Source organism: Sebastes umbrosus, chromosome 14, assembly GCF_015220745.1.
Source record: "Sebastes umbrosus isolate fSebUmb1 chromosome 14, fSebUmb1.pri, whole genome shotgun sequence".
In the NCBI taxonomy this organism is placed as follows: domain Eukaryota; kingdom Metazoa; phylum Chordata; class Actinopteri; order Perciformes; family Sebastidae; genus Sebastes; species Sebastes umbrosus.
In genome coordinates this window covers 807,886-831,360 of record NC_051282.1, presented here as the reverse complement: position 1 = coordinate 831,360, position 23,475 = coordinate 807,886, and the positions used below count along the sequence as shown (strand labels likewise).

At 42.5% G+C, this 23,475-nt stretch overlaps 1 protein-coding gene and 1 long non-coding RNA gene across 3 annotated transcripts in view; one reads left to right on the top strand and one right to left on the bottom strand.

Moving 5' to 3' along the window:
* igf2bp1 (insulin-like growth factor 2 mRNA binding protein 1) overlaps positions 1–16,474 on the top strand; it is an 86,379-nt gene extending 69,905 nt beyond the window's left edge. The window contains exons 7-16 of one of the 2 annotated variants that reach the window (XR_005210008.1): positions 1,976–2,110; positions 2,249–2,371; positions 2,510–2,645; positions 2,749–2,871; positions 4,307–4,423; positions 5,813–5,887; positions 5,986–6,117; positions 6,204–6,317; positions 8,432–10,546; positions 10,589–16,474. Coding sequence is in view for 1 of the 2 variants with exons in the window: in XM_037792885.1 (XP_037648813.1) it covers positions 1,976–2,110; positions 2,249–2,371; positions 2,510–2,645; positions 2,749–2,871; positions 4,307–4,423; positions 5,813–5,887; positions 5,986–6,117; positions 6,204–6,317; positions 8,432–8,689 (1,213 nt within the window). In the remaining variant the exon portion in view is untranslated. Of the gene's footprint in view, positions 1–1,975; positions 2,111–2,248; positions 2,372–2,509; positions 2,646–2,748; positions 2,872–4,306; positions 4,424–5,812; positions 5,888–5,985; positions 6,118–6,203; positions 6,318–8,431 lie in introns of both variants that reach the window. The other variant, XM_037792885.1, reaches the window with a different exon arrangement.
* On the bottom strand, positions 1,949–19,481 carry LOC119502058. The gene is made up of 3 exons (XR_005210009.1): positions 19,411–19,481; positions 13,571–13,573; positions 1,949–1,960 (listed from the first exon to the last, which is right to left on the bottom strand). It is a non-coding gene; the product is annotated as an uncharacterized LOC119502058 (long non-coding RNA).
* Between the last annotated feature and the right edge of the window lie 3,994 nt (positions 19,482–23,475).

Sequence of the window (23,475 nt, the reverse complement as noted above, 5' to 3'; positions counted from 1 at the left end):
TTGGTCTGTAGACTTGTCCATGTCTGTGATTGGTCAGTAGACTTGTCCATGTCTGTGATTGGTCAGTGGACTTGTCCTTGTCTGTGATTGGTCAGATGCTACAAACACCGCTCGTTCATGTGAACGCGCTCGTAGCCAGACTGAGAAACTCTGGGTTGATTTACCGAGTTGATAACCAGCGTCGTAGGACCGTTTAGTGTGATCTTGTTTGTTAGGGTTAGTGAAGCCAGATAAGGAGAAGATACTCTGGGTATGTTGAACCCTCTTCGTAGTACAGGCCTCAGATAAGGAGAAGATACTCTGGGTATGTTGAACCCTCTTCGTAGTACAGGCCTCAGATACAGTAAGGAGAAGATACTCTGGGTATGTTGAACTCTCTTCGTAGTACAGGCCTCAGATACAGTAAGGAGAAGATACTCTGGGTATGTTGAACTCTCTTCGTAGTACAGGCCTCAGATAAGGAGAAGATGCTCTGGGTATGTTGAACTCTCTTCGTAGTACAGGCCTCAGATAAGGAGAAGATACTCTGGGTATGTTGAACCCTCTTCGTAGTACAGGCCTCAGATAAGGAGAAGATACTCTGGGTATGTTGAACCCTCTTCGTAGTACAGGCCTCAGATAAGGAGAAGATACTCTGGGTATGTTGAACCCTCTTCGTAGTACAGGCCTCAGATAAGGAGAAGATACTCTGGGTATGTTGAACCCTCTTCGTAGTACAGGCCTCAGATAAGGAGAAGATACTCTGGGTATGTTGAACCCTCTTCGTAGTACAGGCCTCAGATAAGGAGAAGATACTCTGGGTATGTTGAACCCTCTTCGTAGTACAGGCCTCAGATAAGGAGAAGATACTCTGGGTATGTTGAACTCTCTTCGTAGTACAGGCCTCAGATAAGGAGAAGATACTCTGGGTATGTTGAACCCTCTTCGTAGTACAGGCCTCTGGTCTCTGAAAAGAACATCAACAAGGAAAAAATAGAACAACTTGTGTCCTAAATGGACTCTGAAGGCGAGGCACCCCATCAGGGAAAAAAGATAGTTTTTTCATGCACTGATCAATTGTGATCATCTTTCAGACTAGAACACATCCAAAATACACATTGAGGTGTTTATTTTACCACTTAGATAGATTTCTCCTAAGTTCACCCAAAGTTAGCATCAGATAAGGCCTCATTTGCATATTTAACATAACATTGTAAATCATAACTTGTAATACAAAAATAATTGTCTTAATGTAAGTAATGGACAGGGGAAGTTTCACAACGATATCTATTAGTTAATTTTAATTTTGTATTTATTAATTTTTTTTCATTCACCAAAATGTATGGAATTTTACAATTCATATCGTTTCCTCAAAATGATTTTTTTATCACTCTGAATCTCCTCTTCAGTATCACTCACATCCACCAAACCTTCCACTTTCATTCCTCTCTATATTCTGAAGGTTTGTATTGAGCGGTTTGCTCATATTTCATTCATAGTCTGATTTATACAACATTTAATCCCTAAAAACATGGCCAGAATGTTGTCGTTTTTTTATGGCGGTTGCCAGTATTTTCTGATTTAATGATACAAAGAGATATCCGAAATTCCCTCAGTAAAAACCTTTGACATCATTATTGACTTAATTTGTCAACAATGAAATAAGAATTATCTAATGTTCAGATTTCTGTTCTGTATGTATCACCACATATTTAACAAGATAATGGCTCATTTGCATATTTTAACATACAATTTTAGAAAACTTGCAATATTAAAACATAATTTGAAGTGTCATGTTGATATCTATTAGTTAATTTTTGACCCTCTTCCCCTGCAGTGTCTTGTTCTTTGCATTCATAACTGATGGTTCTGGTGACTTGTTCTGCAGATGAATGTGATGAATACTATAGTGAAGTGTTAGACTGTGTTCTGGACACAGGAGGTACTGAACCTGGTGGCTTAATGAAGTCATTCTGATCTTCTTCCGTTCCTGCAGGATTGACGTGCACCGCAAAGAGAACGCCGGCGCTGCCGAGAAACCCATCAGCATCCACTCGACCCCCGAGGGCTGCTCGGCCGCCTGCCGCATGATCCTGGACATCATGCAGCAGGAGGCTAAAGACACAAAGACGTACGTGTTAAACAGCAGTCCAGCATGTTCTAGTGTTCAACACAGTGTCTCTTCTCTATCCAGCTGTGAGATGGATGGCTAGAGAGATTAAATAGATGAACACGTTCCTCCCTAATGACCGCTGGTTTCTGTTTGCAGTGCTGATGAGGTTCCTCTCAAGATTCTGGCTCACAACAACTTTGTGGGACGCCTGATCGGGAAGGAGGGACGCAACCTGAAAAAAGTTGAACAGGACACAGACACCAAGATCACCATCTCCCCGTAAGACTCTCTCACACATGCTGAGTTTCAAAGACCTATTTTAATATATACAATACACACATAACACACAGTCAAAGAGGCTTTACAGCAGCTGATGACTTTAAGATAAACTGAGCGGCTCCCCTGTGATGTGTGCAGTCTTCAGGACCTGACTCTGTACAATCCAGAGAGAACCATCACAGTCAAAGGCTGCATTGAAGCATGCTGTAACGCCGAGGTGGAGGTCATGAAGAAGGTCAGAGAGGCCTACGAGAACGACATCGCCGCTATGAATGTGAGTCTGCACGCACATTTCATTATGATATATTTCTTCCTAATAAAGACACACACCTGTAAACCTCCAGGTGGTTTCTAAGCTGCAGTCTTCTTCTCTCCAGCAACAGACCCACCTGATCCCTGGGCTCAACCTGGGGGCTCTGGGCCTCTTCCCCTCCTCCTCCAATATGCCCCCACCCCCACCAGGAAACGCGTCCGGTAGCGCCCCCTACGGCTGCTTCGGGGTAAGAACACCTGCTCTGTAAATCCCTTGAGAGACGTCAGCGTACACCACCTTCTTTAATGCATTGCTGTTGTCCCCTGAAACCTCATTAGTCCACGTTAGCTGATGTGTGTTGTGTTGTACTTCATTTGAAGGTGTGGTGGTTCTGTGGAACAAATGTATGGAAGAGTATTAGTGCCCAGGCATAAGCAAAAAAATGAGAGGAGGGAGATTGTTTTTGAATTTTGCATTTCGAGAACGCTAGGCTAACGCTAGGCTAATGCTAGTCTAACGCTAGTCTAACGCTGGTAGTTTGACAGCTGTTGTTGCCTGTTGGGCTGCAGTTTGCCATGTTATGATTGGAGCATATTGTTTTATGCTAAATGCAGTACCTGTGAGGGTTTCTGGACAATATCTGTCATTGTTTTGTGTTCATTGATTTCCAATAATAAATATATACATACATTTACATAAAGCAGCATATTAGTCCACTCCCATGTTGATAAGAGGATTAAATACTTGACAAATCTCCCTTTAAGGTTCATTTTGAACGGATAAAAAAATTAGTGATCTATTTATATTTATGAGATTAACTCTGGACAAACATGAGAGTAATCGTGATTAAATATTTTAATCAATTGACAACCCTAGTTTCAACATTTCGACTTTATTCTCAAAATGTAAAAAAAATGAGAAAGAGTAAAAAGAGAACTAGAACGAAAAGAAGAGAGAAAAACCTTACTCCATATTCATACACAGAGATATACACACATGTAGAAACACAAATATTTATATGTGCATATATACATTCAAGCATTCTTCCAGATACACCCACAGACTGTATATAAATGAAGCAATAAAGTAGTTAACCATGCTTACTAGAGATAAGCAGACAGGTGGACTGGAGAGAGAAGGAAATCTCTCTCAGTTCTTGATAATACGGATTGTTAAGTATTTTTTTAAGATCCCATCCAAACGCGTTTTAAGATAAAAATAAAGAGAAAATACTCTAAATGAAATGACCATTTGTGTTTGTTTCAATTCCCTTTTTAAGATTACATGTACTCCTCCTCCCTCATTGAAAAAACAATCCAGAATCTATGAATATGCAAATACTGTTATTTCAGAAGTTTAACTGGTAGTTAACAGTAGTTTAACAAGATGTCTCAAACTATTCTCAGTGTTTGTGACCTGGAGCTTCCAGGTTTTCACATTATACTTGTATAAGTTGCATACTGGACCATGATTGGCTTCAAACTGTGTGTGATGTCATAGATCCAGGTGTTAATCTGTGACTTAAGGTGAGCACAGTCAGTAGATAGCTCAAACATCACAGTGAAGGAACAAGAAGCTAAACACTGTTGACTGGAGGGGAATACTGACCTCAGTCCCAATAACAATATATATCCCATCCATAATAGATTTATGGAATGATTGTTTGCTTTGTGTGTGTTCAGACTCCAGAGCAGGAGACGGTCCATGTTTACATCCCAGCTCAGGCAGTGGGAGCCATCATAGGGAAGAAAGGACAGCACATCAAACAGCTGAGCCGCTTCGCTGGCGCCTCCATCAAGGTCTGTTCACCTCTATATTTACTATGATGGGATGTCCTGTTGTGTGTGGGGAACCCCGAGGACAGCCGATGACGCGGTCACGTGGGAAACAACGATAGCCGATAGAGAACCAAGCTGACTGAAGAAGGAAGGACGACCACCGCCCTCATGGCTACGGTGACCAGACGTCCCAGTTTGTCCGGGACAGTCCTGATTTCAAGCTGACGTGTCCCGAGTCCCGACAAATATCTGTAAAACACTCAAATGTCCCGGTTTTCACCACAATTAAAATAACAATATTATACTAACATAGACGTTTATCATGTTCCACTCATAATTCATTTGTCCGCATGAGATCAGAGAGGCAGTACAGCACACCGCTGCAGTCTCTAGAGAGAGTGATGTTGCACGCTGTTAAGCAACAATTACGCACGCACTCAACAGATCCGCTGGTTACATTTAAATGGACTTGCATTTTATATAGCGCTTTTCTAGTCTTCCGACCACTCAAAGCTCTTTACACTACATGTTAGTATTCACCCATTCACACACACATTCATACACTGATGGCAATGCCTTCTCTCTGATCCCACTCCTTGATCAAATGCACCACAGGTGCACCAAGTTAGCCATCCTGATGAAAACGCCTATGGCGCGTGCATATTAGCGCGTGCACGTGCACAAGCATGAAAGTGCGTTACATTTAAGGGTCCCGGTTTGGGGGTTTGAAAATATGGTCACTCTAGTCATGGCGACGGCGACTAACGCATGAGCTAATGCTAAACGGGAAGCATAGAGTAGTAGTAAGATGGAGCTCAGAGACGGAGGAGCAGCTGGTTGATTAGTGTTTATTTAACGTGTCTCCATGACTTCATCCATCGGTAGTTTTCAGTACAAATTAAAAACCAACATGGCTAATTCTTCCTGCCTGTCGTCCTCCATGTTTGTTTAGTCACGTTTGATCGCAAGAGATTTAGTGAGATTTCGTTTTTTTTTCGTGGGACTCTTGTTGTTGATGAGTGAATGTGTTAGTGTGTGGTGTTGCTGTTTCTCTCCACACTATAGGAACTAAACTGTTCAATTTAACACAACATGTTATGTGTGAGCTCTCTCACATTTTACACATCTGGTAAGATCTGAAACATCTGTTAGTGTGGGCCAGACTTAAAGAAACACTAGAATAAATCAACAATAAGGCAGTAAAGATGTAAATACAACATTAGGTATCAGGTCTCTAGTAATCAACTAGATGTGGTGTTAAGTCGGCTTAGTTCATCCATAATCATTGATATAGGACTTCTAATTCTTTTATTAGTCTATCATTATTATGGAAAGCACAGTAATATTAAGAAGCCCTGACGTCATTGTGCCTCCCCACTAGTGATGCGTCTGTCCTCTCCTCTCCTCCAGATCGCCCCAGCTGAAGGTCCAGACTCTAAGATGAGGATGGTGGTTGTGACAGGACCCCCCGAGGCTCAGTTCAAGGTAGCCAGTTGATTAATATTCATCCCATTTATGGATGGTATCTCTGTGGGCGTAACAAACTGCTGTTATAATATGACAATATAAAACTCCTCCTGCAGGCCCAGGGCAGAATCTATGGCAAACTGAAGGAGGAGAACTTCTTTGGACCGAAGGAGGAGGTCAAACTGGAGACTCACATCAAGATGGCCGCCGCTGCTGCAGGAAGGGTCATTGGCAAGGGAGGCAAGACGGTAAGCTGCCTGAACCGTACACTACTGAATTCTGCCGTCAGGTTGTTGTTGTTTCCTCTTAAAGTAACCAACACGTGTGTCACCAGGTGAATGAGCTGCAGAACCTGACAGCAGCTGAGGTGGTGGTCCCCAGGGAGCAGACACCTGATGAAAATGATCAGGTCATTGTCAAGATCAACGGACATTTCTACGCCAGCCAGGTACTCCTACTACCCTGTTGCCCTCTTATTTCACCTTCATTTAGCCAGGATGGTCCCTATGACATTTAAAATCTCTTTTCCAAGGGGGTCCTTGGACACATCACTTATGTCCCATTCAGACTACACGACATCAGCCCGATTATAGCCCGACACAGCCGTCGTAGCCTCACGACGTCCTGACAGAAAGTCTAGCATGTCTGATTTTTTTTGTTTCTTTCCACGACGTGTTGCGTCACGGCCATGAATCTGACCGACTGAGCACAGACGCACTCAGCTGTAAACAGAAGCACATGGCTACTTATTATGCAGAATGATGTCATCGGACCTTCAACTGCTGCCGGACGTCGCGGTAGGATATTCAATCTAGGCTGTGTTGCAGTAAAAAACACTACCGCCGTTGGGTCTTTGCGCATGGAGCATGCTGTTGCGCGCTCGGGCTTGAGCCCCGGTAAGCCCGACGGCGGTGCTGGGAGAGTGTGTATTGTTGGAACAGGGGCCGACGTGTAGTCCGTCATGTGTCGCGGCCAAGTCACGACAAAAATGTATGGCTCTCGATCGTCTAATCTGACATAGGGACCATCGTAGCCGTCAAAAATATTGTGTAGTCAGATCCTGGCATTAGTCAACTGAAGGATGTAACTAAAGTTTCATAAATATTTTCACACATATTCATCTCCTATACATCAGACTGGCGTTGCATCATCGCCAAGGCCGCGCCCCCTTCTGGGGTAAAGAATTGCACATATGGAAACGGGAAAATTATGAAAAGCTGTTGTGTAGCGGGTTAACCGAGGCCTTCACACTGAGATCTGAGGTTCACACCATACGTGAATATTCACTGTCAGTGTGCTAAAAGGCTAAATGATGCTGGTGACAGTGACTAGCTCGGCTAGCTAACGTTAGCTCGGGGTGGATGGTGAGTCAAAAAACAGGAGACTGATGTTCGTACCTCGTGTGTCACCACAAGTCAAAGTTGATTTATTTGTCACGTAACTTCTGGAGTTATTTCAACCCAAACCACTGTCTTTTGTTAAGCCTAACTTAGTATTTTTTTTGCCTAAACCTAACCAAGCTGTTTCCTGTGAAGACGGATGTTTAGTTTATTTATTACTGTATGCATGTAATGTGTGGAAATTGACACGTGTTGCTGGACATTCGTAGGAGAACACGCGAAAAATGAGGATTAACTTCATACGAACCGTTGTATGAGGATACGTTGAATTAGTAGGCATACAGCATCGCTGCGTTTTTATGCAGATGATACCTAGCTATATCTTCCCATCAACCTCACTTATTTTTGACATTTTCTCCAACTTAAACTTGCATTAATTAATTTCTTTGGCCTCTTGTAACAAGCTGTAAACACACAGCTGACATATTATCACCTTGTTACTGTTAGCATAGTTGCTTATTTACACATCCAGCAGACACAGAGCAACATTAACAGTCATTCTGAGTCCTATTTCTGGCCACCTGATAAATGCAAGACCAGTTATCACTCTCTTTTTAGCTCTGGTTTGGTCTTCACCACCTCCTGAGAACAAGATCTGGCTCTTTAGCTGCTAAATTCTCCACTACTATGCTAGTCAGCATCTTTGTCTGTCTTCTAGACAGAAGGGAACCCGCAATTGGTTAAGGTTAGGTATTGATCTTGAATAGTTCAGGTTAGGATAGGTCATCGGGCAGTGAGTCTCGTGAGAGTTTTTGCATATCTCAGATCAGATTTTGCAATTTGTGGATTACGTTTTAGACACAACCCAAAGGTGTGTTTTTACTCACAGATCCGAACTAGTGTTGCATTCAATTTGCCACAAATTTGTACAGCTGTGGTTCAGAGTTAGAGCGGGTCGTCTACAATCAGAAGGTCGGCGGTTCGATCCCCGGCTCCTCTACTCACATGTCAAAGTGTCTTTGAGCAAGATACTTACTCCCAAATGTCTCCTGAAGGCTGAACCATCAGTGTGTGAATGAGTATTTAGATCAGATCCTGATGGGCAGGTTGGCTCCTTGCATGGCAGCCTCTGACATCAGTGTATGAATGTGTGTGAGAATGGGTGAATGCTGACATATAGTGTAAATTTACCATTTATAAACCGTTGTCCTCTGTCCTCCAGTTGGCTCAGAGGAAGATCCGGGACATCCTGACCCAGGTCAAACAACCACAGAAAGGCGGGATGGGCACGAGCACGGGTACGGGTACGGGCACGGGCACGGGCTCGGGCTCGGGCTCGGGCTCGGGCTCGGGCTCGGGCTCGGGCACGGGCACGGGCACGGGTACGGGCTCCGGCTCCGGCGCTAACCCCCAAGGCTTCACAGAGATGGGCAGCCCGACGCAGGGACTGACTCAGGACCACCAGCCGCGCAGGAAGTGAGGGTCCTGCACCCTCCTCACATGCTGTGGGCCCCCCCCCCCCCCCCCCCCCCCGCCTGACGGACTGACAGACAGACACACGCACGGACGGATAGACAGACGGATAGACGGACGGATACAGGAGAGCGATACACGGACCCAGCGATAGACAGGGAGAGATATAAAGAGGGAGGGAGTACGCCCGACAGCCAGAGAGAAAGATCGGCGTTCAGAGAGAAGAGGAATCAAATCAAAAAGATGAAATGAATAAAAAAAGAGGATTAAGATAAAACAAAACTTGAGAACAGAAACCAGATGCCAGGCCAGAAGAGAGACTGATTGAGGATGGAGGGATGAAGGAAAGGAGGGGTGGATGAAGGGGGAGGGGTGTCCTCCTAGTGTGCCTGGGTAGGGCTTCAACAGATCCTGGATCAGACAGGTTTAAACAGTCCATGACTCTCCTGGTAGGATGGAGCCTTCCTGCTGCTGTTTACACCTGTCCACATGGGTCCACATGTACTGCAGAGACACACTAGCAGGGGCCCGTCTGTCCCTCCATCGTCCCCTACAGACCTCTCCCCCCATCTGCACTCAGTCCTATATTTTAAGGGTGGTTTTTTAAACATAGAGATATATGTATAGAAATGTTTTATTCAGAGCTATTATTGATAGAATGCAGTGAGGCAGAGCCGGGAGAGGGAGCAGGGAAACTGCTGCAGCGGCACAGGGGGCAAAGGTCAAGGGTCTGGCATTAGCCCCACCCAGCCATAACCCCCTAGCCAATGAAAGTGTAGAAGAGGGGCCGCAGATGTTAACACTGCTCTTTAAAGACCTCTCCGAATAGTGGAGAGTTTAGAAGAAAAAAAAAGGAGAAAATATGAGGTTGTAAATATATAATCTTCATGTAAATGTTAAGAAATGCTGCGTCTGGCCGCCTTGCCTTTTTTATAAAGGGGTCTTCTGTATATCTCCCAGTCCCTCGTCGTAGCATAATGTAGCCTACAAGGAGGCCGGGGGCTGGGGAGGCACCGAGCCCCTTCCACGTTTAACCGTGTGGCGGAAGGCGCAGCAAGAGACAGTAAGGGCAGCGGAGGTCGCGGCTGGTCCTGCAGTTCTATTGCAGCGGCTCAGCTCACTCATGTGAAACCGTTCTAAAACAACTTCATAAAAACAGCCGGCAGCTATGCTAGCTGGCTAGCGGCCCGCGCCTTAAACGGCATATTTTATATATATTATATATATATGATATGTGAGTTAGCCCGGCCCCTCCGGTGAATGTATTGAAGGCAGCGAGACAGGTGTGAGGTTTTGCTTCATCGGTGTGATGATAAGTTCTGCAATGACAGACAGACGAGGTGTGTCTGAGATGTTCTGCTCATTGTCTTCTCCCAGCGCTGAGTCTGAGACAGGGAGGGGGTCTCTCCTCTGAGGAGCATCCCCGCATTAACATGACCTCCAGAAGAACATTTAAGACTGGTCTCTGGTGCTTGTATTAATATAAGAGAAGGTTTAAGACTAGTCTCTGGTGCTTGTATTAATATAAGAGAAGGTTTAAGACTAGTCTCTGGTGCTTGTATTAATATAAGAGGTTTAAGACTGGTCTCTGGTGCTTGTATTAATATAAGAGAAGGTTTAAGACTAGTCTCTGGTGCTTGTATTAATATAAGAGAAGGTTTAAGACTGGTCTCTGGTGCTTGTATTAATATAAGAGAAGGTTTAAGACTGGTCTCTGGTGCTTGTATTAATATAAGAGAAGGTTTAAGACTAGTCTCTGGTGCTTGTATTAATATAAGAGGTTTAAGACTGGTCTCTGGTGCTTGTATTAATATAAGAGAAGGTTTAAGACTAGTCTCTGGTGCTTGTATTAATATAAGAGAAGGTTTAAGACTAGTCTCTGGTGCTTGTATTAATATAAGAGAAGGTTTAAGACTAGTCTCAGCTGAGCGTGGGAACCAAAGCCCAGTCTTCCAAAGCTCCTCGCCTTGAGCTTAGAGAAGGTAAAATCAGACAGAAGGGGGGCGGCTTCCTCGTTCTCTCTCCCAATCTGCCAAAGGCCTGTGGGCGGAGCCTCCAGACCCCGCCTGCGTATGATAATGAGGGGCGGGGTCTATGCCTGGACGCTCTCGCCAAGATTAGAACAGATTAGAGAAGAAATGAAAAAGAAAAAACCTACCTCAGGGTAAAGTTACCTCAGTATTCCTAACTTTTTTTTTTTTTTTTTGCTTGCTGGTGTTTTATATGAGAAGGAAAAAAAAGAAAGAGCTGATAGTCCTGAATATTTTTTATTTTTTTAAAGAAAGAAGTATTTTTTTTTAGGTATTGTCTTGTTGCTTTGGTTATTTTTTTCTGTTTTTTTGTGTGTGTGAGTGATGATGGTTGAATGAGCTCAGGATGACGAGGTGGCTGCGTGTTTTTTCAAAGCAGGGAGGGATAAACTGCTGCTCTACGGAGGACACGGAGTGACATTTTGCCTTTTTTTAGGTGAGGAAACATGCTCTCTGTCTTCCTGAAGTGTGACTGTCTGAAATATTGGCCAATGGGGAGCGGTGTTAACTCGAGAGGCGGGTCCTAAAGTGCACACGGTGGCCGAACACGCCATTGGGACATCAGAGTGGGTGACGCTAATGATTGTCCCTCAGGTCGCATCATGTCACCGAGACTGGCCGTTCCCGTGGCTACCGACCCACCCTGTGCCCTGAAGGACCTCCCTCTCCTGCCTTATTGTGATGACATCATCACGAAGCGCCAAACATTACATAAAGAGGGCTTTAAGTGTTCAAGAGGTTAAGATTGCCACCCACAAAGAAGACATGAGAGAGAGAGGCTAATTTCTTTACCTTTCTCACCTGGTTTGGAAGTTGTCAGATCAGAGCAGCAGTGGTCCGTCTACAGCAAGGCTGCACACACACACACACACACACACCTGAACTAGCTCTGACTTCTCTGAATGTGAATATTTATTATCTGTGCACTGACCACGACACCTCAGATGCTCCCTGTTGGCTACATGTGTGCTTGGTGTGTGTGAAAGCGAATGCTGTTGTGTGTTCACTGGTTTTAAATGTTCATTTCTGTCAGGGGATGTGGTTGGGTGAAAAAAAAGCAGAAAAAAGTAGGACGAGAACCTATGGCCCTCCGTCTGTGTTCCAACCGACCGAGGAGAGAGAGATCCAAGAACCTTTGAAACAAAATGGGAGCAGAAAAAAGCAAAGCGAGAGAGTTTAAGACGACATGAACACAGCCGAGTAATAGATTCCGACCTGTACATAAGATGTTAAAATAAGGTGATCACCATACCTTTTTGTATTTTTGGAGAAAAAAGCATAAAATGGGAAAAGCCGTTGAGAGAGAAAAGATTGCGCCACGTCACCGAAGGACACTGCCAGATAACTCCTAATCTTTATATAAGGTCTTCAATCTTCATCGGCCCCCCCGCCGGCTCACCATCCAACAGGGAAAAGTCTATTCTACCGTGTCTATGCTTCCATTTTTGTCCAGAGGTGGTAACTTCAAAATTCCCACCTCTTTCTGAACCATAGAGCTCTGTTCACAACCACCAAGACACGCTATTTAGGATTCATCATTCAGCCTGCAGCCATTTGGGATCGCTTAGGATTAATTTATTTTCTTTGTTTTATTTTAGTGTTGACAATACAGCAAGCTTTATTTGGACGTGACATCTGGGGACGTACTGTTGCACTAATTGATGAAATATGTCGACAACGTCAAACTATATGAAAAGGACCGAGAAGCTCCCGTAACACCTGATTCACTTCTTTAAAGAAACAGGTGGAGAGTGAAGGGAAGAGGAGAAGGAAGGATGGGAGGAGGTGGTCAGATGTCTGGGATGAGGTGTCCAACCCCCCATCAACAACTGACCTCTCCTTTCTTATTGTTCCCCCTCTGTTGCCCTTCTGTACTCCAGGAGAAGAGTGAGATGTTTTGATTTACTTTTATTCAAAAAACAAAAAAAGTCATTTCATTTTTGGAGCGGGCCGGAGCGTCGGGGTCCCTCGCCCTCTCTCGCGCTGGTCTCCATCGTGTTCGTTTTGCTCACTTCTGTTCAAGACCTTTTTTTTTTTTACTTTAACCACCTTTTTTCTTTTTATGGAAAAAAATGAAAATAGTTGAAATTGATCACGTTCTTTTATTTTTTTTTATTCACAAATCTAACAGAACAGCTACTAAACGCGACAAACTACTAACACGTAGCTCAGTACACGACGGTAACTGTGCCAAACACAGCGAGGGGCTCAGTCCACAATGCAGTATGGAGCCATTTTGAGCAAATCACCTGAAATATTGAAAAGGTCTTAAAACACCTGGAGTAGTATTTCAGAGTGAAGACATCACATCAAAGTGTGATATCTGGTCTTGGAACTGACCTCTTTTCATCTTGATTTTCTATGTACAGTAGAGACAGTAGAGACGAGACATTTTAGGGTTGTTGTGTCTCCACCACACCGTGCTACCTACCGCTCCGGCTCACACTAACCTCAGCCTGTCCTGACTGGGACAGAAGGATTATTCGGTTTCCTCTGGTTGAGTTGAGTGATATATTGAGCTGGGACAGTGTGAGGTGCCACACAGTGTAAAAAAAATCACTAGAGTTGCCACACACTAAAATTTAAGCATCAAACTTACTTGATTTTGTTGTATCAAGCTTATTCCAAGACTGTTTTAAGGACCACCAGTGCATGTTTTATCCCATTTACTATACATACGCTATGTAACATTACTGTTGACCATTTACTAAAATATATATATATGTCAAAACATACTCATTTCACTATAATATGTCCGGACCTGCTGGAGTTGGATGATGCTTCACAGTGAACATGGCCGGATCCCCCTGTTAGGGGGCCCCAGGCATAAAAGTGCTGTTAGGACTCCCGCAGGGCACCCCCTCTCCAAAAACCTGTCTTTAGGCCCAGACACACCAAGCAGACATCACAGAACTAGCGGCGATGAAGGCCGACTGTTGAGTCGCCTCACTTCTCCTTTGTTTTGGTTGACAAGTTGCATTTGAACGCACCGCAGAGACTACAGCCGACGGCCAGTTAGCATGTACGTTCTATGAAATAACTCTCCTCACCAGCAGGTGGTGGTAGTCTGTATTCATCATTCTAAAAGAGAAGCAGGAAGAGCGAGGACGGCAGCTATACAAGCCGTTGTTATGATACGTACATGAACCATTTTCACACCACTCTCATTCACCACTGAGCTTCATTCCAGATGTTCATGTCTCTGTGGAAACATCTGTGTGTTGGAATGATCAGATGGGATGAACAATGAGAAGAGTCTTCTGTGTGACTTTACTCGTTGGCTTGCTTTCCTCGCTTCCGTTTCTCTTCTGATGCTTTAAGCTGAACAGCCAATCAGATTGATTTCTCTGACCGACAGGCGCCGCAGCTGATTCAACCTGCTGAATCGGACGGAAATCCTCCAACACGGGCAGACTAGAGTCGACGGTGAGGGACACACCACAAAAACTAGACAGACGCTCACCGACGGGCTCAAACTGTCCGCCGGCTGACTGTCGGCTTGGTGTGTCAGGACCTTTAGTTGATCTTATACTTCAGTGTAGATTATGTAACAAATTCACAATTAAAGGTACCACGTGGAGCTTTCATAAAAAACAAGAAGAGTTCTGTTCTAACGAAAACGTTCCTAATTCAAGAAACTTCAAACCTGTGATACTTTTTTTGGTCTCTAGCTGTAAACACAACACTGACATATCAGCTTTTCATATCGTAAAGGTGTTAGCAATCAGAGCAACATTAGCATTCATTTGTGTGTCCGTCCACCTGACAAATCTCATGTATTCTCCTTCTATCTCTGGTTTTGATCTTCACTAAACATGCAGTGGTGTACGCTAGGCTTTTAGAGCTTTTTACTGGGAACAGCTGCCTCCTGTTGCTGAAAGGGATGTTAAGAGCCGTGGGCCGGAACGCCAAAACAATGAGCTGAAAGATGCTAAAATGCTCCGTAGAGTTGTGGGGAATATTCCTTTGTGGGCTCACCTCATGGGTGACTCCTCTCACATTACGAGCAGATTAAAACATCTGCAGCCTGACTGACATAGTGTGAAATAAGCCCCTAAATGTTTGGGGAATGGTCAGCACTAATGTAAATGATATCCTGTAAATGGACTAAAAACTCACTGGTGTCCTTTTACTTAAAAGACATGAAGCTTGGAAGTTCAGAGTTGTGTGTAAACTGTGTCGCCCAGCTTCTTGTTTGTGGCAGCGGAGCACAGTTTTGCTTTGTCAACCTCACAACACGTAGCTCAGCCATGACACACGGTGAAGAACAGACAGACAAGCTCTTTTGCGAGGACAGTTTGCGATGAAGCAACGCAAACTCCTCCTCTACTTTGGTACGTCCCTGAGTAGAGACGGGCGCCGAGTCTCGACGACTCTGAGACAAAACGGAGAGGAAGACGCCATCGAGACGAAACAAACAAACCTCTTGACACATAACTAGGAACGCTACCTCAAAAACAAGCAAACTCAGCTAGAAGATTGTTTCTTTTCTTTTATTACAAACAGTCAGTGGGACAGACATGCAGACGGTCTCTGTTACAGTCACACTTCACTCTTCTTTAATTTATTTTTTGGTTTTTGAAATTGTCCCTCTCCAGCGTGGAGGCGGGACTGTAAAAATAAATGAGTAAATAAGACAAAAAAACGACAAAAAAACCCAATATGGACACATTGTGGGGGGGGTGGTGTGGGCAGCGGGGACGGGTTCAACATTCAGTGACCTGATTGGTCCACGTTGGGCCCAATCGTAACGAGGCCAACAGTTTGTTTCATCCTCCGACCGCTAAAATTACCCACAATCCTCCTTCAGCTTGGCCCTACTGCCCCCCCTCCCCCCCACCCTCCTTTCCCTGTGATTTCACCTCCTGAATCAAGGGGCACGACACCTGTAACCATGTAATTGTTTTGTTGATCTACCTCTTGGGAAAAAATAGGTAAATGGTAATTTTTTGTTTTGGAAAAAGGACACATAAAAAAAAATATATAAAAAAAAGTTGCTCGAAATAAATAAATCTAGGTAAATGAATAACTGGGTAGCGGCATCTCCATATACTGTAGTGGGTAGTCTATTAAAGGAAAAAATACTTTTACTTCTTCCAAAGATGATTTTCTTTTTTTTCTCCATTCTTAGTTGTTTTTCTTTTTTTCAGGATTATGAAATGGGATAATAATCTGAAAGGGGGAGACAAAAACGTTCTTCTTTAAAAAAAAAAAACATACATAAATGAGATTTCTTTTTACCCAATTTGCATTTTGTTCATTACGTTAAACTTACACTTTTTAACTTCAAAATATTCTTCTTGTTTTCTTTTGGTTGACTCTCTTTTTATGACAGCAGATTGTATCTCTTGTGTTTGGGTGCATTTATTTTCTTTCTCTCTGTGAAAAGCCGACATGAGTTAGAGCGCCCTGCGAGGACCTTCCACACTGATCCATGATCTGTTTTCACTTCTGATAAGTAAAAGGACCTGTTGTTTAGCTGACTGTGTAGCTGCAGGTGGAAGGAGGGAGGCCTCGTATCAACTAGACTGATCAGATCTGGGCTCAGCCCCAAAACTGATAATAATGAAGACCTCCACGCAGCGTGAGGAGGGTGGAGTCTTCCTCCTTCCACCAGATGGCGCCGCTGGTCTTTACAGTATATGGACTTTCACCCTCTGCCTGCCTGATTCCTTTAGTCCTCATCAACACTTGTTTTAAACTCCTTGTAAACAAAACAGAGCATAGATATGAATGTGTTATTAAAAGAAGAGAAAACGGAGCCTCTTGCCTCCTTCTGGTCTTTGTGTGTGCTTTATGTCAAATTCACAATAATCTATGACGTACTCTAGACAGATACAGATGAAAACAAGTAGACCAGGGCTTCTCAAACATTTTGGGGCCAGAGACCCCTTATAGGGGAGAAAGATATTCACTCTTAAGCTTCGTCCACACAGGGAAGTCAGGAGCGCGTGGCGGCTGCGTCATTGACGCATCGGGTGTTCACACCAGCTGCGTTTCAGCTGCTGCTGTCAGCTCTTTCTTTCTACATAGAGTTTGCCTTTCATAATGACCATTTCATTGTATTATAAATATCATTCATGTTTATTTTAGACAAAGAAAGGTTAAGAAAGGTGTGGTAATTTGTAAATAATAGTAATCTACAATTAGAACCCTTTACTATATTCATTCATGGAGCTCTACAAGTCACTGCATGTTCTACAACACTGTCCGGCACATATTTCAGAATAAAAGCCTCATCTTAATAAATTAAGGAATTCTGTCTACAGAAAAAAACGCTTGAGGGCTTTTTTTTTTTTTTTTTTTTTAAATGAAAGCAGATAATGTTGATTTAAAAATAAGTATACTTTTTTAGTCACCTCACACTACCTGAGGGAGCGGATCTCCAGATCCAGCGGGCACACAGGGCGCTGGTCCCGAAGCCAGCAGCGACCGCCACTCCAAGATCAATAATAGTCAACTTTCTACAGTTTCAGTTTCATATTAAAGAACTGGTCCTTAAGAAAGCCTGGCAGCAGAGAATTCAACTTGAAGGCAAACGACTTTACTTTGACAACAACTACTCAACGGACATCATGGAAAGACGCAAGGCATATGGGCCAATTAAAGCAGTACTGAAGGAGAAGGGGATCCGGTACCAGACGCCCTACACGAAGATACGAGGGCACTGGGACTCCGGACTGCGGATCTATGATAATGCAGAAGAGGCAGCCCGGGATCTGAATCAATGTGGAATCAAGGTCACGGTGACGGTGAGGATGAACAACGGAAGAAGAGATAACCGGCTAAAGAGATAAGTGTGGTCCAAACAATTATAAACATGTCAGAATTGAACCAAGATTCCTACATGACAGAGTCTGAATACATTTGGTCTGGAAGAGGCACATATTGAGATAAAGGTATCATTTAATTTATTACGACTTTTTTTTTTTTATACCAATTAAACTTGAACATTATTTTTCAGCTTGAACTGCTCTACAGCCCTTATTATTACAATAGACATTTTAAGATTGTGCCTCTTAATAATTTCAGTTACAATGATAAAGATAACAACTAGTTGTCGTTTTTTCTTTCTGTCTTTTTGTTATGGTCCATATTACTCGAAAAAAACGCCAACTCTGGGCCACATATTTAACAACTTAAGACTTTATCTAATAAGTTAGTGAAACCGATGGAGGGAGTGTTGTATGCGCTGAATGTTGGACACTTCTAGTATACGTGGAATACCAGTTTGTGGGTATTTCCCCCCAGTAATGAGACATGTTACCCTCCTCCCACCAACAGGGAAGTTAAAGGATGGCAGAGTACATCCTTTGCTTTTGAAGTCACAAAGTTCTGTGTTCAGTTGATGTTCAATAGTTCATAAATTTTTTTTATGTTTGGGTTTGGATTGCAACATGACTCCATAAATAGAAATGATAGAGCATAATATTAAGATATTGTCGTTGAATGTGAATGGTCTGAATAATCAAGTTAAATGTCGGAAAATAATGACCAAATGAAGGAAAGACAAAGCACAGATTATATATTTACAGGAGACACATTTGTCTAGGCAGGAAAATGAGAAGCTTAAGAGGTTTGGCTATACAAATACATTCTATAGTTCATTCCAACATGGTTGTAGAAGAGGCGTAGCCATTCTCAATCCTAACTCTGTGAAATTTGAATGTACTAAAGAAATTAGTGATAAGAAGGGCAGATATATTATTGTGAAAGGAAAACTGGAAAACAAAGAAGTGACATTGGTCAATGTTTATGCTCCACCAAACAGTGAAAAACATCTCTTTAAAAACCTCTTTGATAACATTATTTTGGAAATGGAAGGAATATTAATTTGTGGGGGTGACTTTAATATCGTGATGAATAGGAAGCTGGATACAACAAACAATAAGAAAAATGCCAACCATGTTACAAAAATGATCAAGACAATATTTAAAGAATTTGGTATAGTGGATATCTGGAGAGAACTGCACCCCTCTAAAAGGGACTATACACATTTTTCAGCACCTAACAAAAGCTATGCTAGAATTGATTATTTTTTTATGAGTAAAAAAGATCTATACAGAGTAAGTGAATGTGAAATTGAAGGAGCGGACGTATCAGATCACTGTTCAGTTTATCTCAAAGTAAAATTAAAATCGCAGGAGAAAAAAACATTATGGAGGTTAAATGTGGGATTATTAAATAATAAATCAATTGTCGAGGAGATCAAATAAGAGATTATAACATATAAAAATGAAAGTGATAATGGAGAGGTTAACCCCGCTCTTAAAGCAGTCATGAGAGGGAAGCTTATTGCCAAGACAGCATCTATCAAAAAAGCTAGAGAAGAAGCTTATAAGAAGGAAAAGGAAAAACTGCTTGAAATTGAACAATAACATACATTTACACGAGACTCCACACTACTACCAAAAATTGAAGAGATCAGGGATAATATAGATAAATTATTAACCACAGAGACAGAAAAGAGAACAAGATTTCTAAAACAATCCAATGCCATCTAAAACATGAGGGGGGTCCTAGAGCGACCAGATTGTTAGCAAAAAGACTGAAAAAACAACAGGCGGATAGGTCAATTCATAAGATAAGGGATACACTCACAAATTAGATCAAAGCCTATGAACCAAAAGAGATTGAAACTATCTTTAGAAACTACTATGAGAGTTTGTATAGCCAGCCTCCGTCTGCTAACATTGACCAAATGAGAGCTTTTCTAGAGACACTGGACTTACCATCAATTGGGAAAGATCAGAATGACCTTTTGACTTCACCCATTACAAGAACAGAAATCAAGAAAGCAATGAGCAGACTAAAAACAAATAAGTCTCCTGGCATTGACGGTGTACCAACTGAGTGGTATAAAACATTCAGTGAATAACTTATACCACTACTCCAGTCTTCTTTCAATTATACACTTGAACATGGTGAACTCCCACCATCCTGGAAGGAAGCTGTTATATCAGTTATTCCTAAGGGGAAGAACAGCGAGACCTGCTCTGGTTACAGACCCATATCAGTATTAAACATAGATTATAAACTTTACACCTCAATTATTGCAAAAAGATATGAACATTTCATGAATGACATTATAGATGAAGATCAGACAGGCTTTATTAAAGGGCGCCAAACCCAAGATAACATAAGAAGAACCCTACACATCATTGAACATGTCAAAGACAAAAATATTAGTGCAGCCTTAATAAGTCTTGATGCAGAAAAGGCATTTGACAGTGTAAACTGGGCATTTCTGTATCAGGTACTTGAGAAATTTGGATTAAATGATAAGGCCATTCAATGTATAAAAAAACTTTACCAAAATCCGACGGCAAGGATCAAAATAAATGGCAGTCTGACGATAGTATAATATTAGAACGGTCCACCAGGCAAGGATGTTGTCTTTCCCCAACTTTATTCGCAATTATATATTGAACCCCTTGCACAAGCAGTTAGGCAGAATAAAGACCTTAAAGGGATAAAGGTTAGAAATGAAGAACACTTCATTGGGCTCTTTGCGGATGATGTGATGTGTTATTTAGAGGACCCTGACACATGCCTCCTTATATCAACCAATCAACTTGAGATATTCGGCTTCTACTCTGGATACAGGTTGAATTTAGCAAAAACACAGATTTTAACAATTAATTATTACCCATCCAAAACTATACGACATAAATATAACTTGAATTTGAGTTCTAAAAAAATGACTTACCTGATAGGAACTGATCAATTATATAAAGCCAACTATATCAAAGTGGATCAGGACATTAGGAATGATATTGAGAGGTGGGCTGTCCTCCCACTGGACCTCAGTTCACGAATAGATACCATCAAAATGAATATACTTCCACAACTCCTCTACTTATTTCAGTCACTACCAATTGAAATTCCTAACAATTTAGAACCTGAGATAAAGTTATTTCAAGATTTATATGGAATGGCCAAAGGCCAAGAGTCCGATTTGAGATATTACAGATTGGGAAACATAAAGGGGGTATGGCGTTGCCAAACTTTAGGGAATATTTCCATGCAGCACAAATTAGACCAATAATTTATTGGTGAGCTAAGGATTATGAAGCAAAATGGAAAAGTTTAGAGAGATGTGTACAAGGAAGAGAAATTCAGAGTCTCATTGGGGACAGAGATGTAGCAAAGGATTTTCTTGATCAGGTAGATACTATCACTCCATTTACATTAGAATTTTGGTTTAAACTGCTACGGAAATATGGATTAGATAAGGAGCACAGATTACTGCGATGGATAGCCTATGACAGAAATTTTATCCCAGGCGCTCTTGATACACTGTTGGAAGAATGTAATTAGATTTTTTATAACACCCCGAATTACAAACAAATACTTGTCTGTAGCACAACCATGCTGGAGAAGATGTGGGCCATAAATGTAGACCATTCACATATATTTTGGCTTTGCCCTGTAATGGAAATTTTCATATCTGAGAGTGCCAAATTAACCATGTACCTTCAGAGAATCTCAGGGCCTCACATCTAAAAGGGTAAATGGACTTGTATTTATATAGCGCTTTTCTAGTCTTCCGACCACTCAAAGCTCTTTACACTACATATCAGTATTCACCCATTCACACACACATTCACACACTGATAGCAGAGGCTGCTAAGGTGCCAACTTTGCCCATCAGGATCTAATCTAAATACTCATTCACACACCGATGGCTATGCCTTCGAGAGCAACATCTAGCAGACCTTGTCACCATAAGCATTAAAACAGTGACCCGACAGTTTTATCTTCTGTGACTGTAAACAACAGAGGGCTGAAGTACTTGTTATGTCTTGTGATGCTCTGTTGTCTGTTCTGTGCTGACGTAATGATTCACTTTCTATCTTTCTCTTCTTTGCACTTATCTGTGTGTTTTGTATTAGTATGTATAAATACTGACTACTCCTGTGTTCGGGGCTCACTTGCCACAGCCCACTCAGGTGGCTGTGCTTGTGAGTCCATCTGCAGATGCTTTTCTTATTAATAAACTGGAAAAACAAAGTTTGGAAACTTGTGTTTGGTCGATTATTTCTCTGTTGTTACAATACTAATTGGCATTTTATTTTACATCGTTTGAAAGCCTGTTTATTTACCTTCGCAATGATGTCCAACTTGTAAGGATCATGCATTTGTGGGATGAGCAGCACAGCTGATTATGTGGGTAGCGCCCAAGAAAAATTTGCCAAAATGCTCCGTCAATGGTAAACAGATACAGTATATATATATTGTGTATGTAAGGTGAGGTTTGATCAATGAGAGAGTTTCCTCCTTCTGTCCACCAGATGGCACTGCAGCACAGACCGGACTGTGGTAACATGAGCCGCCAAGTACAAAACCGTGGTAACGGCGTCGGCCTCGCTCAGATGTCATCCATACCATAATAACACTACTTTAGGAGTAACGGAAGTCAGACGGCGGCTGGCGTTACCATGGTTTAACACTCTGTAGCTCACGTTAACGCAGTTTCACCAGCGTGTCGGAGAACTACGGTGGCCTTCACGTAACATAAAAACGTTAAAGTCTCTCTCTAGAGCCAGAGGTCGGTTTGTCCGTTCTGGGCTCCTGTAGAAACATGGAGGACTCTGTGAAGAGGACCTGCTCCCTCTGGAGACTCATTCTAAGGTAACGGAAACACAACCAGTCTTAGTTTCAGGTGATTATACAGTAATGAATACATAGGTATGAATAATATATTCCATTTCTGCTAATAGATCCCCTGAAATCTACTGGCCCTGCTGGGCGACCCCGAGCAACTTTACTGTCTTTCAGGGGCTCCAACAGTTTCAGTTTTAGGCCAAGAGTGAAGCTACAGATATCATATGAAACTAGAAAACCATGAATGAATGATGAATCCATCGGTACCAACCATGTCATGAAGGAGGTTATATAACACTCCAAAGTTTGACTAAATCTTGTTGAGGAAAAACTGGCATTGCCATTTTCAAACGGGTCCCTTGACCTCTGACCTCCAGATATGTGAATGTAAATGGGTTCTATGGGTACCAATTGATCTCCCCTTTACAGACATGCCCACTTTATGATAATCACATGCAGTATAAGTGTGTTGTTGTCTCCTATTCTAAAATGATGTGTTTGAATATTTCTGAATACTGGGGTCCCTAAACAGTGTTGAATTCCATCAATTGGGTCTCACTGTAAAGCTGAGACTCTGGTGGATCCAATGAGCCCAACTGTGTTCATGTGTGATGATGTTAGTCCCCATAGGAGACATTTCATTGACCTCCCTGTATAAAATGACCTGTGGTGACCTCTAGGATAATCACAGCCTCATGAAACTTTACAGCCACAAACTAGAGACCTAGAGCATTCAGAGGATGGATGGATCAAACTAGAGACCTAGAGCATTCAGAGGATGGATGGATCAAACTAGAGACCTAGAGCATTCAGAGGATGAATGGATCAAACTAGAGACCTAGAGCATTCAGAGGATTGATGGATCAGACTAGAGACCTAGAGCATTCAGAGGATGGATGGATCAAACTAGAGACCTAGAGCATTCAGAGGATGGATGGATCAGAGTAGAGACCTAGAGCATTCAGAGGATGGATGGATCAGACTAGAGACCTAGAGCATTCAGAGGATTGATGGATCAGACTAGAGACCTAGAGCATTCAGAGGATGGATGGATCAAACTAGAGACCTAGAGCATTCAGAGGATGGATGGCTTGGCTAGCTAGATTAACAATAAGGGGGTTTCTGAGCACACAACACAAGTGCTCGCCATCCAATC